The sequence below is a fragment of the Dipteris shenzhenensis genome, chromosome 31 (genome assembly GCF_047967505.1).
Source record: "Dipteris shenzhenensis isolate YYH24624 ecotype China chromosome 31, Dip_SZ_1.0, whole genome shotgun sequence".
NCBI classification, from domain to species: Eukaryota; Viridiplantae; Streptophyta; class Polypodiopsida; order Gleicheniales; family Dipteridaceae; genus Dipteris; species Dipteris shenzhenensis.
Window position 1 is genome coordinate 38,919,845 of NC_141626.1, and position 16,858 is coordinate 38,936,702.

The 16,858-nt window shown below is 43.6% G+C and overlaps 1 protein-coding gene across 3 annotated transcripts; it reads left to right on the forward strand.

Annotated features, from left to right (window-relative positions):
- The first annotated feature begins 764 nt into the window (after positions 1-764).
- Positions 765-14,708, forward strand: LOC147881441 (cytochrome c oxidase copper chaperone 2-like). Of its 3 annotated transcripts, none has more exons than XM_087370015.1 (3): positions 765-879; positions 14,102-14,345; positions 14,436-14,708. In XM_087370015.1, the coding sequence occupies exons 2-3, from the start codon at positions 14,130-14,132 to the stop codon at positions 14,439-14,441; spliced, it is 222 nt and encodes a 73-aa protein (XP_087226141.1). In that variant the 5' UTR covers positions 765-879; positions 14,102-14,129; the 3' UTR covers positions 14,442-14,708. The 3 variants fall into 3 exon arrangements, with proteins under 3 accessions (XP_087226141.1, XP_087226143.1, XP_087226142.1); XM_087370017.1 differs by lacking the exon at positions 765-879 and adding an exon at positions 985-1,054; XM_087370016.1 differs by lacking the exon at positions 765-879 and adding an exon at positions 1,091-1,235.
- Positions 14,709-16,858: the final 2,150 nt, after the last annotated feature.

Here is a 16,858-nt window from a genome sequence, read left to right on the forward strand (position 1 = left end):
ATGAGGTCATTCGCTGCTTGCTCAAGGCATATAGGTGAGATAAGGGTACACAGCCAAACTCCAAAGAGCATGATCAGTGAGTTTTTTCAGCCAGACAATGTCGACCAATAGGGCTCAGGGAGAGAGTCCGTGAAACATTAAGAGGTCATAAGCTATATGTTCACCTAATGTCAAACCTTATGTTGATGTATGAACTTGATGTTCGACATCAAGTTGAACCTTCAACTTGATGTTGTGCATCGAGTGTAGGCTTCTTGATATTCGCCATCTAGTTCAAGCTTCAACTTGATGTTCGACACTTCAACTCGATGTCGAACATTAAGTTCTTACTTGTACACACTTTTAAACATTACGAATAGATAAATGAAGTGGCCTTGATAAAGCTTTACCTTCAATTTAGAAGGCTCAGTGTCTTGAAAAGCTATATGCATGTATTTTATATGGACTAGAGCATGGAGGATATAGGGTTAAGATATGTCCTTAAGGTGGATAAGGGGATGTCCTTACATAAAATTCAAGTGTGGAAGCACTTTATTTTATCGAGTTAATCCAACTCAAAAGTTTTCATCAAGTTGGAGGTTAATTCAATGCATAAGTGAAAAATAACGTACAGTCACAACCTCTCCTATTATTTATTCACATCTCCTTCCAAATTCAATTAATTAATTAGTTTTGGTGCATGGAGGCTTAATTAACCTATGTTTATCTATGGCTTAATTTATTGATACTTGTGTATGGCCCAATTAACCTTGGCTTAATTATAGGCTAAATGTTCAAGATCTATCAAGGGTTAGAACAGACCTGTGTCGTGGGCAGTTGATTTTCTGAGTTTTTCCATTGCTGCCAGAGAATTGAATTAGTCCTTTTGGGTAGGTAAAGGTAAATATTCTGGTTTCATTTGTGCTTTTGTTTCACAGATCTGCTACTTTAGTCCCTTGGAATATTGCTTCTCCTCAGCATCGGCAAAGAAACCTTTCTCTTGTTGATATGTTCGTCAGTGGTTCTCTCGATACGTTTCTCTTGAATATGGTCCTACGTCAGGGAATGATATAGAGTAGGGAATGCGAACTCAGCTATCTGATGGCCTGACGGGAATTGGGGCATGGCACAAAATTTGTAGTTTGCTCTGGGAAAAGCACTGGTGGGACCTGAGTAGAAATAGACCAAAAATAAGAGTGAAAATTCTGCCGTTTTAACGCGAAACGGATAGACGAACAGTTTCCGCTCCATTTGATGTGAGCGATAGAATTGCATAGAGATGGTTTTGTGATGACTTGATGTCAGTCACTTTGAACGGTTTCACGTCGTTCGTTTGATCATGTATCTTTTATTATTAAAAATTCATTTGCTGTTTTCTTGTTTAAAAGAAGTCTTTCATTTCATATGTGCTATTACTGGCCCTGCTAAGGGACTATGATGAAATGGTTGGTATTTTGGGTCCAAAGATGGGCCTTATGGGTAATCAGATGGTGAAGCACACCTTCTTAATTATTATTGTAAATGACTTTTGCTACTCTTCCTTTCATTAAATGCTTCATTAAAAGTAGGGCCATAGTGGTTTTGCCACCTTGTTCACTATGGCTAGTTATGGTGAAAGGCTCTTTGTCAAGACTAAGAGTCAACTTGAGTCTAAGCTGCATTTGGCCTGATGAAGAGGCATTCGATCTTCTCAATGAACCCGAATGACGAAGATGTATTTGGGCTTCATATGGAAGCCAAATTACGTAGATATCCTGGTTTGGGTTCCAAAAGGCAGAAGTCCTGGGTTGGACCTAGATGATAGGTAAATCACAGGCATCTTGACTGGTTTCAGAAGGCAGAAGTCCTGGGTTGGGGACCGAGATGATAGGTAAATCTGTTTGACAACTGGAACAATGAATCATAGCATTGATTTGAGGATTGGCTTACAGGTTGGAAATCAGGGGCCAATGATATGTCAGTCATGGACAGACACTACGGCCATTTGTAGGATGGCGTGCAAGAAGGGAGCTCGACATAAAGGAGGGACAACTGGATGGTAGAGGGGTGCTGAGCAACAAAGCTGTTCTTGGGGTTTCCTAGTGGGAGACGGGACTTAGTGGTGTGCAAGAAGTCACAAGTCCTCGTTCGGCAAAGAACAAAGTTTAGCAGCATAACGTAGTTGCGAGCCGAGATCCATGAAGCTTAGTGGCATAACATAGTTGAAGGTGCTAAGTTTGGGCTTAGTACACACTAAGTTGAAGCAACATGCTTGCGTGCTAGAAGTTGCACAGTGAGAGGCCTTGTGAAGATGAGTTGGAGCAGCTCAAGGAGCTATGAAGCACACAAGGTCCTAATGAAGCCCTTTGAGACAGCGAAGGTGCAGCCGAACTGCTGCTGTATTGAAACTCTTGATAGCTGTGTGTAATCAAAGAAGGAATTGGGGTGATCTTTGGTTAATGAATTTGGCATTGTTAGTGTGCATTGATCTCTTTTATTCAATACTAGAGTGTAGGACCGGATAGAACCCTCCTATTTCCATCAAACCCATGATGTTGTATGTTGTTGCCATGCATGGATGTTGCTCTCATTGCCAATGAAGGAGATGTTGCTATCCTTGTAAGAGGGATGCCCTCATGACCAAAGGAGTTGATGGATGCTACCTCACCGTTTAGAGGAGATGTGCAAAGAAGAATGGGGAGAAGAGATGAAAAAAGCATGTTGACATCTGCTCATGGAGATCCATACGTGATCTACTCAAGCATGGGTGACAGCCATGTGTTGACCATGGTGTGAGAGTGGCCAAGGTAGCAAGCATATGGCAAATGGCATGTATCGTTGAAGCATGTCAAGCAAAGGACAAGCAAGGTCGAATATATTTTCATTCTTGGAAAGTGGGTGGAATCATCTTCATCCAATCATCTCCTATAATGAAGGGAGAGAAGCATGGATGACCATGCATAATACTTGAAGACATACAACACTATAACTCCATCATACAATCATGATTGTAAAATCCCTACCTTCTACATGCCTAAGATTTAAAGGCATTACCCTTTGTAATCTAGGTAGCCAACGTAACCCTCTCCAAGTGTCATATTGATTGGGGGTGTTAAGAATCATGGTTATATGGTATGGTTGGTGAGTGAAGGCACATGATTCACATGTAAAGAGGCACATGAAGGCACATGGGTCTCATGGAAGGACTGACATGGATCATGGCGATTGTACTTTGTGGTGATGGCTGTAAACAGTTTGTGGAGGAGGATCAAGTGCATGGCACAAAACCCACAAGGGTGGAACTCTTGGCTTCTATTAAAGAGGGCCTAAGAGAGTATTATCTCATGGACTTAAATACAAGGACTGAAACTTTGTGTAGATCAAAGTCTATCATGTGGTCTTATCTACCTCCTTCCTCTTCCATGCACGTCAACTTCCTCTTGCTCTAGAAGATTCTCTCTTTCTCACTCTCTAGTCTACAAGTTTTCGTCGTGCTTCTCTCTTGATGCTAGAAAATTGACATTAGCAAATCCACTTTCAAGGTACTGATCAGTGTGTCCCAACACTGAGCTCTATGCCAATATATAGCTACAATCCATTGCCATAATTAACATACAGCCTCTATCCAATTATAGCACTTAGGACTACCCTTCCTAACCCCAACTCCACCCACTAGGGTGTCATGTGCACGGATTGGTATCCGACGTGTACTGGGTACACAAGACTAGCTCAGGTAGCCTCGGGAGGCTTAGAGCTAGGCAAGCTTGATTCTTGGGTTGAGTGGCAAGGGGTACGAACCAGTTAGAGTTCTTCGCTATTTTTGGCGCTTGGGACCCGAGTCTATATAAGGGTCCCAGAGGTTCAGTTCTCAAGGAGCCGATGGGAGCAAGTCTCGTTCCCAGGTGCTAGGTCTGATCTTGGATTGAGTCACGGACGCGCGCTTGCATCATAGCGTAGCCCAAGGCCCAGCAGCAGATCCCAGGCTTCACAGCGCCACCTGGTGGTATGGGACACCAGGCTGGTTAGGATCTGGTTGGGAGTTCGTGCCAGTAGCTCAACTCGTGGCTCGGAGGGGACATCTCTTGATTCGGGATCACATCTCGTAGATGTCATGGTTGGGTGGTGAGCAGCCTGCTCAGTTTCCTCACGTTGGTGTGTTCTTGTGTTTGCTTGCAGATCAGAGGTTTCAGGAGTGCTGGGATTGTGTCAGTTGGTATCAGAGCCAACTCCTGAGGTAGGAACTTCTGGTGTGAGAATTTTGGACGATTTTTTCTCCAGGTATGCCCTAATTTCGAAATTCATGTTCATTACCCTGCAAGTGCTTGTTTGGTTCATCGCTTAAGGGAAGTGGTATTAGATTGGGATAGAAGGAAGGAGAGAGAGAGAGTGTAGGGTGATTTCGTTGCAAGAAGTGACAGGTTGAGAGAGAGGGAGAGAGGTGTAGTTAGAAGGAAGTAGTGAGGTCCGGGTAGAGGCGTTAGAAGGGAGTCAGGAGAGAGCGTAGAGTTGGGGCGAACCAAAGGGGATCCCACATGTCGGCTGGCTGCTCATGGGTTGTGATGGCAGGTAGAAGGGGAGCGTAGGAAGGTCAATCTAGGCCAGTTGCTTTTCGGGGGGGCCTGGGGGGCTTAAAAAAGTGCTACCCCTCCGTTTTTGGAGGGTGAGCTTTTGGAAAAGCAGGGCTTTACTAAAAGCCTGTTCTCCCGCTATTAGTACGGCCAAATTGCCTTCTCCCATAGCCTGTAGATTGCGCAGAATTCCAGCCCCTCTACACCTTCACGCCCGGGAGCCTGAACACTTGTACAGCCTGCTACAGTACTTCGTACGAACAGCCAGGAGCGGAGTCCCAGGTTCAAGAATCTGAGCTGAATTGTCAGCTCAGCTCAGCCAGCTTACCTTCTTCATCGACCAGCTTTCCCTTCTTCCATCGCCTCCTTCTTGGCCAGCTTTCACTTCGTTTCTACCTCCTAGCTCCAAGGCCACCTGCTTGTGTCTCTTCTCTAGCCTATCTTCTTTTCAGATCAGATTTCAGTCATGGCTGATTCTGTAGACCCTGAGCTTGCGATGGGAGACCAGGATATGAACTACCATGCGGAGGATGACCAGGGTCTCTACGATGATCTGATTATGAAAAAAGCCTTCAATGAATTCACCACTGCTCTTGATGGAAAGTTTGAGTAGGTTAACACGAATCAAACGGGGTTGACACAACAACTCCAAGGGATTCAGACTACACTCACACTTTTGACTAGCACTGTTCAGGCGCTCACGCATGTGGATGCCATGGCTTCAGTGTTAGGTCCGAACATCACTCCAGATCCTTTTCCCGGAGACCAGAAGTCTCGTACCAAGGAGGTTGTTGACACTTGGTTGCACAAGTGGCAAGTACACGTCCAGTTTCACCCTTATCCAGATGACAAGAAAATACAGCTTGCAGCCGGGTTTATGTCAGGAAAGGCTTTATTGTGGTGGAAGGAACTCCAACCCAAGCCTGAAACATGGATAGAATTCGAAGGGGTCTTTAGGAAAGAGTTTCCGAAGGAGGAAGATCATGATATCGTAGGCAAGCTCAAAGCCCTCGATATGTCCAAGCTGAATTTGACTTTTGCAGTTTATCTTTAGAGGTTTCGAGATTTGCAGACCAGAGCTACAAAGATAGATCCAGTGACCTTGTTAGGTTTCTTTGTGGATGGTTTGCTTGACTCGTACAAGTTCCAGATCAAGAACAACTAGTGTACCACATTGCAAGAGGCCATGAATTACGCGCGCATTTATGATGATACCATGGCCAGCGCAAAGGGAACCACAGTTGCCGACACGGGTGGGAAGAACAAGAGGAAGTTCTTCCAGTCTACCACTTAGTACCGGGGAGTCGAAGTCTCTAGACAACGCCTCCAAGAAACATTTGACTCAGGCGAAGAATGGTCGTGCCCGTTTCCTTCGTACAAGAAGGAAGAACGTTGCTTCTTCTGTGAGGAGCGGGGCCACACTAAGAATGATTGTCCTAAGCGCAAGAACCAGAGGCAAGCGCCGGGACCAAAGCTCCAGGTGGGTCCGGGTACCAAAGCTAAGGGAGCTAATCAAGTTTCAATGACATGTATTTCTGTAAATGTCATTACTTGCCCACTTTCTTGCAATTGCACTTTTAATACTTCGTGATTTGGTTCCCATGATCTTTTCCAAGTTTATGGAAAAGTTAGGGACCAAAGAGTTCACATTCTCTTTGACCTGGACAGCTCTCACAACTTTGTTAATTACAAACTTGTGCAGAAGATGGGGCTGTCCACGATACCTAGCGATCACCTATGAGGTGCAGCTTCCAGCTGGGAAGCAATTTTGGGATCGCAAGATTGAAACGCTTTCTATCCGGATTTAAGATTACACAGCGGCTCTTACATGCTATGTCCTGCACTTGGAGCATGTGGACTTGTTAATCGGAATAGAGTGGTTTAAAACCCACGATATTCGGATTGGATGGAAGGACCATACTCTTTCTTTTTTGGATAAGGACACCCAATTTTGTATTCAGTATGATAACATTCCCTCTTCTCAGGGACCTATTGTATCTGCGATGCAGCTTCGGAATATATTAAACACTTCTCATTATGATGTCTATTAGTGTGTTTTGATTCCACTTTCTTCATTTGTTGTCTCTGTTAATAACAAGAATGATTTTAAGTGTGTTTGAACACCGTGAATTGAGAACGTTGTTAGATGATTTCATGGATGTATTCCCTGCTGAACTACCGGAAGGTTTACCTCCAGAACGGGCAATAGATCATCGCATAGACTTAGTACCTGGGGCTCAACCTATTAGTGTTCCACCTTATAGGATGAGCCAGCTTGAGGAGGATGAGTTAGCTTCATAGCTACATGATTATTTGAATATGGGCTATATTCGCTCAAGTAAAATCACCTTGGGAAGCACCTGTCCTCTTAAGAAAGAAGAAAGATGCTACATGGAGAATGTGTATAGATTATAAACGATTGAATAAAGTGACAATTAAGAATCGATACCCTCTACCTCGTTCCGATGATCTAATAGACCGTTTGGCTGGAGCGAAGTATTTCACTAAGATTGATTTGTGTACGAGATATCACCAAATCCGTATCTATGCTAAACACACAGATAGAACCGCATTCCGAACTAGGTATGGCCACTACGAGTTTCTTGTATTAACTTTTGGTTTGACCAATGCTCCTGCCACCTTCCAACAAATGATGAACGATTTGTTCCGAGATTTTCTGGGCAAATTCGTTGTAGTGTTCTTAGATGACATCTTGGTATATAGCCAAACGCTAGAGGATCACATAGGACACCTCCAGATTGTCTTAGTTATTCTAAGACAGCATAAGCTCGATGCCAAGATGAGTAAATGTGACTTCTTTATGAAGGAGATCATTACTTAGGACACAAGATTTCTTCTGAAGATATTAGCATTGATCTGGATCGTATCCAGAAGGTTTTAGAATGGCCTATCCCTCAGACTGTGAAACAACTTCTTTCTTTCCTAGGATTTACGGTATTTTTACGGAAGTATGTGCGTGATTATTCACACATCACGGCACCTCTGACAAACATATTGAAAGGTCGTGGACGCAGGTCTACCCAACCGATCTCTTGGAATGATGCATTGAACAAGGCTTTTGAAACCTTGAAGTTTTCTATCAAGGAAGCACCCGTTCTTGCATTACCCGATCCTACCCGGCCTTATGTTTTAGAGGCCGATGTGAGTGATTTTGCGATTGGGGCTGCTTTATTCCAAGAGGGCAGACCTGTAGCTTGTGAGAGTAAGAAGCTGGACGATACCCAATATCGTTGGCCCACACTAGAAAAAGAACTCTATGCAGTAGTGTATGTCTTGAAGGTTTGGAGACACTGCTTGTATGGTTCGAAGTTTCTTGTATTGACCGATCATCAGTCAATCAAGTATGTGTGTGATGGGTCTGAATTGAGGGGACGGAAAGCTAGATGGGCAGAATTGATGCAAGATTTTGATTTTGAAATACGTTATCGCAAGGGTTCGCTCAATAGTGTGGCGGATGCCTTAAGTCGAGTTAAGTTTGTAAATGCTATGTCATTTACGGAAATATCCTCAGACCTATTTCAATCCTTGAGAGGGCTTTGCGCAACTGATAGTCATTTCAGTTCTTATTGGCAGAAAGTCCAAGATGGGAGCTCCATGGTTGACCAAGACTCAGGGATTGTGCCTTCTACGGTACAGGCGGCGGGAGGTCAGTGGATGATTAGGAACGGCTTGCTGTTCCGGAATGGAAAGATTTGTGTGCCAGATGTTCTGGAACTTCGATCCAAGATTCTCTGGGAGTGTCATGATGCTCCTAGTGTTGGACATCCGGGTATACATCGGACTCTGTCTCTTGTGAAGCATACCTTTTATTGGCCTAAGATGTGTGCATTTATTGAAAACTATGTGGTCGGTTGCCGGGTTTGTCAGGTTACTAAGGCAGAACGCCTTAGAAGCGCGGGTTTATTACAGCCATTGCAAATTCCAGGTAATAAATGGAAAAGTATTTCCATGGATTTTATTACTGGTTTGCCTCGAACGCGCAAGGGTCATGACTCCATGTGGGTCATAGTCGACCGTCTGACAAAAATGGCTAGATTCTTACCTACTACTATTTCAGCTGTTCAGCTGGCTCACGAGTTTGTGGACCACTTGTTTAAGCTGTATGGTTTGCCCTCTGACATAGTCAGTGACAGGGGCTCGAAGTTTACAAGTAACTTTTGGACACTTGTTTTTATGTTTCTAAGAGACAGTCTTCATGGGATGATTATCTACCTATGATAGAATTTGCTTATAACAGGCATTTGAGTACTGGTTACAGTCCTTTTATGCTTATGTGCGGGGTTATCCCCCAGATACTGTGGTCCGTTCAAGGTCATTAAAAGAATTGGACCAGTTGCATATCGACTAGAATTGCCTCTGGATGTTAAAGTACATCCAGTATTTCATGTCAATAGATTGAAAGAAGTATTGGGTGCGGAGAACTTGTTTCTCCTCAAGAAATAATAGAAGTTACAGATTTGACTTTTATTCCACACGAACCTGAGTGTATTCTTGAATTTCGTGAAAGACAGATTCGTAATAGAACTATCACGGAATACAAGATCAAGTGGAAGGATCATGTTGAGGAGGATGCAACATGGGAGACATTACATAACCTCCAGAGGACGTTCCCGGGTTTTTCAGCGAAATCAGGAGTGAGTTCTTAGAGGAGGGGAAGTATGTCATGTGCACGGATTGGTATCCGACGTGTATTGGGTACACAAGACTAGCTCAGGTAGCCTGGGGAGGCTTAGAGCTAGGTAGGCTTGATTCTCGGGTTGAGTGGCAAGGGGTACGAACCAGTTAGAGGTCTTCGCTATTTTTGGCGCTTGGGGCCCGAGTCTATATAAGGGGCCCAGAGGTTTAGTTATCAAGGAGCCGATGGGAGCAAGTCTCGTTCCCAGGTGCTAGGTTTGGAGTCGTGGACGCGTGCCTGCATCATAGCGTAGCCCAAGGCCCAGCAGCAGATCCCAGGCTTCACAGCGCCACGTGGTGGTATGGGACACCAGGCTGGTTAGGATCTGGTTGGGAGTTCGTGCCAGTAGCTCAACTCGTGGCTTGGAGGGGACATGTCTTGATTCGGGATCACATCTCGTAGATAGGGATGTGACAGTAATATGCTTTTGACATCAATCACAAATTGAGCGAAGAGAATATTGTTGCTGATTCTAAACAGTTATGGGTGGCAAGTATGTTATCATCAATATTAGATATTGATCAATATTAGAGATTGATAAGGATTGGATACAAAGGCATCCGATTTTTTTTCCTGGATCTTGAAGCTGCTACAAGCTCCAAGCTAAAATATTCATCCCAACTATATATAGACTCCGCAATCGGTGTCATGGCACATGGAGGGCAATATTTCCTTCAAAGCATCAGTATTTGAAGAGCTCATTGTTCTTGGTTCTTCAATGGTTAAGCAAAGCTTTTCGTGGAAAGGACTAAGTAAGGATGTTTACAATTGTTTGGCAGGCTATAAGCCATGTCAACAAGTTAAGGAGCTATATATCAGACCTGCTGGGATGCTTCAGCCTTTGCCAATCATGGATTTGATTAAGGTCTTCCTTCTGCTGAACGGTTGGAAGATTGTCACATGCATCCTCTACCGTATTGATGTAGTGACATGACTAGACTTACACAGCTGGCTTGGCGGCACACTAACTGGTTTTGAGTCCTGTTTACTGGAGAAGGCTGAGACTAGAATAAAAGAACACACTTTGCAATAGCCCAATGATGATAATTGCAGGTCCCCAGTCGGCTTGATCCAAGTCAACTCAGAAAGGGGAGGAATCCATGATATGGGGAGGCCTTCATTCAGCATCACAGCATCCCACTTTCAGCAACCAAGGACCTGCAGCATTGAACATCCAGGGTGGCCAGCGTAACAGTTAACTAGCCAGAATATCATGATTGGAGCAGCCTATGGAGATGACTTTAGGACAGCAGATCCTAGAAACATGATGGCACTGTTGGAGCATGAGCATGAACTCATGACCCTATAGAGACGAGGACAGTAAGGAGTACATTGTAGGGGTACCCTATGCATAATAGGTAGGAGCAACCTGGTGCATCCTCTCTAGAATGGAGAATGAAGAAGACTTGTACTTCAGTCCATTGGCGAGATGGGTGGGGTGGAGGGTTTAGTTGCAACTCAAAATGTGCTCTTGTGTGCTGCATCCCAAGCATGTCAACAAGTCATGATCCCACATATACAAGCAGCAGTCCCATATATTGGAATGCATGTGTGTAGTAGCACATATCATTGTTGAGGCCTCATCACAAATGATGCTAACAACAAGAAGGCGTAGCATTTTTGCCCAATAGCATTTGTCCGCTCTTATGAAACATGTTGTATCTCTTTAGTAGGGCAAATCGATGGTAAGCTGTGGTGGTAAATGGGCTTATACATGTGTTCCCAGGTCAGATCATTGCTGTGAGAACAACTGATTTGTACATCTTGTAATTTATCATGAATGTTTCTTAAGAGCCCAACAGTGTGCAATCTTTACACCAATGGAATTATATTGTCATAGTGGCCTGCTATTTTGCAAATACGTGGGTGGTTTCCATGTCCTGAACCTGTCTAGCATTTGTAGGTCTAAAGCACGGCTCTGGTCTATGTGCTATATACGGCATCTTTGCAGATGATGAGTGATGCATTGTCAGTGGTCTCTTCTACAGGACTTGCTGAAGAGACAATGTGAACATCTTGTAAATAATTTATGCTCATTTGTGTAACAATGTGCAAGGGTAGAGTGGCATAGACCAGGGTATAAAGGAAAATGTAGGGCACATTGGGAGTATTTCTAATCATGATCTCAAATTGTATACAAGTGTGTTTTCAGTTCATTTTTAATAGAGTTATTTCTTTATTACAATGATGCTCAGCTTTAATTACAATAGTGATGCAGATCCTCGGACGGAAGCCAAGGCAACGTAGAAGTCCTAGAACATGAATATGTAGTCCAATGTATACAATGATCTCGCCAATGAAAGAAAATGGGAGAAGAGAACCCAAAGTAGATGAAAACTGCTGAAAATAATAGAAAGTAACCACTGGCAGCCCATGGAGATAATTAGGTGAAGAAAGGCGGGAAATCTCTCCGAGCAGGTCCTGTTGTCAGCAAAATATCAGGGCTGAGTGCTGTAGAATTGTCAACTATCTCTCAAGCTCTGAAACACATAGAATTCAGATTAGAAATAGTTAGGAATCAAAATTTTCAACCGAAACAGGGTAGGTTAGAAATAACTGAATTTACTTTCGAAAGTGACCATAGGTGAAAAACGGAATCTGAAAGAGAGAAAGATACCCTGTCAATGTATTGCAATTTCAGATAGAAGCTGAATATGCAATGTGCTTTTGTGGCTTGTCCGGGGTATGGAAATTGGAGAAATAGTAGGCTGAAGTAGAACTATGCTAGTAAATTGTCATTTTAGGAGAAGAAAGTGTAGATTAGGAAGAGATATGGATGTGGAAGTGACCTTAAAATGTCAAAACTGAGTCACTGGAGCAGGAAAATCCATTGCAATTTATATGGAAGCCTGTTGTGCTGCTGCGAACTGATTTACAGCTCTTTCCTTGGCTGTAGAATGCTGTTTTGGCCAGGTCCCGAATAGTCCCGAATTGCTCCTATATAGAGTGAGGAACAAGGGTTAGGAAACAGGGTGCAGCAAGGGGACAGCAAAGGGAGCAAGAGAGAGCAAGAGAAATAAAGAGAGTGGAGCGAAATTGCAAGAAGCACCACCAACCCTACTAGAAACTGATCGTACTAGGTCAAGGAAAAAAGCTTACAAAAGCTGAGAAATTCAGAAAAAGTAGGTTTTGAAAGCTGTAGAAAGCTAAAAAAGCGATTCCTAATATCTTAGTTTCTAACTGTAATATTTAAGTACTTGTTCTAAGTTAGAATAGTCTCTAGTAGTTAGTTATATCTATTAATTATGTCTCTTAAAAGTTTTACCCCATGACCCCTCCACCGGTGCACACAATTAATTAAATTAGTAGGCGTAGAGCAAATACAATCCTGGGTCTGCTAGGCTCACAACTTGACCTAGACAACTCTGAATTCACCCAAACTGAAGCCATTCTTAATGTGCATGTGAGTGATCGAGGTGCTAATCCTAACACTCAAAGATTATGGGTTCTAAACTTCACATCCGCCTCATGGTTAAACACTATGTGATCTTGATCTGCCCTCATTAAGCCAAGCATCATTGCCCAACATAACAAGGCTCACCCCCAAAGCTAGTCTGAAGGTGTCAGGAATAAATCATGGGTGCTGGAGACCCAACAGGTATTAGGAAACCCTTGTTTATGTTAGAAGCATCATCAGTCTAGTAAGACATGTTGATAATTTAATATCACATGGAGGGACGTGGAGGGTGATCCGGTAGAGAATAGTCAAATGACTCGTAACTTCACTGTTATGAAGTCCACCTCGTGCACGAGCTTCCAACATCCTGTCCCTGTATGTGAGTATCATGGATGCTGAAGATCCCTCCCCATCTGTAAGCCCCCATATGTAGCGAGCGGGGGGGGAGGTGGACCAGCATAGATTGGGCTGCCACATGGACAATACGCTGGCTGTCATGTGAGCAGCACACTCACAAGAAACAAACATGAAAAGGGGCTGCCACACGGGCAGCACATAGGCTGCCATGTGGGTGGCACACATATACATACCTAGTAGGACGGAGACTCCCTGGAGGCCTGGAGGGATTGCCACGTGTCAGGCAGGCACTGTAGGGAGCAGATCTGTGCAGGATTCAGAGTGTGGGAGGTGATGTCAGCAGTACGGATCTGTATGGGTGCTCTTAGAGCCTGATACGGAGCAGGTACAAGGGACTGCAACCCGAGATCAAGCAGGAGCCGAGCAGGACTAAAGATGTCGTTGTACGGGAGTGTCCGGTTGGCTGGAGCAGTGTATGGAACTAGGGCAGAGGATCCAGGGCCTGAATTGGGCCAGAACAGAGGCGCGTTGAAAGGACTTGTAGGCTGCTGTTTGGCAAAGGACCAGGACAGGTTGGGGCAGGAATAGACCTCAACTGGGGCTGCATAGGGCCTAGGCCAGTGGCTGTGTGCCACGTGGCCAGGCGGGTACTGCAGGCCAGCAAAAGGCTAGTTAGGTGCAGCCAACCAGGTCGGACCAGCAAAGGTCGGCTAGAATTGGAGGGCATCCTGCCGTATAAAAGGGAGCCCTTGATGGGCACCCGTACCCAAGGCTGATGTTTGTGACGATAAAAGTAATGCATCGTGCTGTCGCTGCGGGAGAAACCCAAAAGGGAAAAACCAAGGGGGAGGCTCCTGGCCGCCCACCAATCGGTCAGAGTGTGCAATAATTTCTTGTTCCTTATCTCACAATAATGTGGACATCTCATCTTTCAAATGAAAGTCTGTTTGACAAAATTTCTGCGCATGATTCCCCAAAGTTTATGGGAAGGACTCTAGATTGTACTTGGTTGTTGATATTTGCAAGATGTTTCTACTTTATCAGCAGACATACACATTTTGATAAGATTTTTTTAATCTTCCGTCCTCAACCTATACACAATGGTGTTCTTTGTTTTTGATGCAGCACTGTGTTGGTTCTACCACTTGATATTATGGCTTGGGCCAAGGAGATTTTACCAGCATCATCCAAAAATAGTAAGGAAACTGAACAGAAGGTTGATCAGGATCTGAAACCCAAGAAGAAGATTTGTTGTGCTTGCCCTGAAACAAAACGACTGCGGGATGACTGTGTGGCTGAGCATGGTCCTGAAAATTGCGCCAAATGGATTGATGCACACATTAGGTGCCTCCGTGCTGAGGGATTTCAGGTGATGATATCTGAAACACGTGCTTTTTTTTTGTGTGAAAGGTGTCCTTAAATGAATGCTACTTGATGTGAACTTGTTCAATCTATACAGGTATGAGTCTGTGGCAGAGGAGCTCTAGTTTTGCTCAGCATCCTGGTCTAAGGCATGGTAGAAAAATCATTCTATTTTGACACTTTCACCTCACTGGGTTTTTCATTTTTGAAAAATTTCACAGAGATTTTGTGGGCAACAAAACTTCATATCTTCTTTAGTCATCGAGATGCAAGTCTGCTTGGCAACATTTCTTTTGACTATTTTTTGGTGAATTGAGAATAAGAGCAGTAATGTAGAGGCACAAGGTATCAGGTTACAGTATATTCCTATGGAAGCCTTAATATGTGTGTGTGTGTGTGTGAGAGAGAGAGAGAGAGTCATCACACTGACTTCAAGGAAGACGGAGAGAACAAAGAAAGAAAGAACGGTTTATTAACGTCAGCAAGAATAAGAAAGGCCTATGAGACCAAGTCCAAATACAATCTGAGAAAAAAGCCCATGTGGGGGAATCTCACCCTTATGAATGCAAATGTCAATAGACTGTACCTGAAAAGAAAGATGGGTCTCTGGGACCTGAGTCCTCAGCCACCTATCTAGGGGCCATCATGAGTGATGTAAGCTCTACATGAGCTGGACTGTGGACTCAAAGTGAGTCATTGATGTCTTTTACTTTGCTTTATGGAACAGATCTGTGGGTGTTGTGTGTGGCTTGCCCGCTGCTGTAGTGATGCTGTTAAGACCATATTCTGGCTGGGGCGGGTACTTGCCAGGCTGTTGTCAGCCTATTGAACTACTGTTGCTGCGTGGTGGGCTCTGATTCCGTGCTCTACGATGCCTGGGCCTCCCTGTGAAGAAGTCAGTGATTCTTTGTGGTGTGTTTCCCTATCACCTAGATGTCTAAGAATTTTTTTGCTTAAAATGAAATCGTATAGTCCTCACAAGTAGTTGTAGCTTGAATGAAGAGAAGGTGGACTACTCCTTTAGTGCTAGCCTTTGTCACGGCAGCTGAGGTTGCCCTTCACCTCCGGAGTGCTGACATAAACTCAGTACGAAGACCTTTGTAAAAATGAATGCTCAAGTATGCGGCTTTGTATGTGTGAGAGCATATGTTTATACTATGGTCTACACCCACTATTGGGCGCTGATGATGTCAGTGGGGATGTCATAGTAGCTAGTCCTTGCTATGCATGATGGAGTTCATGGTTTTCAACCTTATGAGTGATTGTCATGACTCATGAGATTGAATCTGCACTAGGTATGTTTTAAAAGGATGAGTTGGGATTCATCTAGATGAGTTGGGATTCATCTAGATATATCCTTTGTGGGTCACATGAGGGCTTGTTGATGTTTGGTGATCTCCGACACTGAGAGTGCTGCACATCTGTGGTCCTAGTAGTCATCTACTTGTTGGATGTCCTGCCTCTAATCTCAATGTCTTGGGATAGCCCTTGGCTACTTGTATGCTATGGAAGAGGTGGATCTAGAGCTACCTTGGTGTTTGGATAAACACGTCATTGGTTAAGCCAAGAACTGCTCTTGAGGGATACCCATGTCTACTAAATGTGCAACTACCATAACTAATCTCTGATAATCTTGTTGATCTTTTGCTATGTCAGATGTAAGGAGGTATATAAGCATTTGGTGGGAGGTGAACCATCTAGGTGTGCTTGAACACCAACATTTCTCATCTTCCTTAGAGGCGAGCCACATAGAAGATGAGAGTACTAGCCATGGTATTCTACTGGCCATACTTCTTCATGTGATCCAGGTATGTGAGGATCTAGAATGATACATTTGTGTGTGTATTGGTCGTGTGGCAAACTCAACCAAGATGATATCGTAGGGAGTGCATCTCTTCCCATGGATCATACACGAGCATCGTGACATGTAGTCTTCGATTCCAACCCATTTCAAGCTAGCCTAATCGAACGAGGTTCTAATTGGATCCTAATTCGGTTACAACATTGTTAGGTTAGCTACTCTGGAACCTAGAAGCATATTCACACATATACTTTATTTAAGTAAGTCTTAAATGCCACTAGACTTTATTTGCATTTCTATGCGAGCTCATCTCATGAGAATAAATAACACTATCAGTAATGTAGACTTACAAGCTTATGTTATAATAATCATCTTCAAAATTATGGCGATACAATAAAGTATTTTTAATTGATCAGTACATACATATAGTTAGATTATGTTTTTCTCAAGTGATGCACTTCAACTATATAGTACCTATTGTTGATAGCCAAAGTATTTCTATTTAAGCTCATCTCATAGAATATAGAACACTATTACTAATGTATTATGTTATAATCATGTTCAATGTTGAGGAAGCACTATAAATCTTTATTAATGATGAGTACATACAAACAATGAGATTATGTGTTGGTAGCCCAACCATTTATGCTTTGCTATCTTTTTCTCACTCGCTTATTTGGTCTTGCTCACTCGACATCGCTCGCTTGATTGACTGCCTT

Bases quoted from the DNA above. Each gene is read 5' to 3' on its own strand.
- LOC147881441 (XM_087370015.1), top strand. From the start codon at position 14,130: ATGGCTTGGGCCAAGGAGATTTTACCAGCATCATCCAAAAATAGTAAG.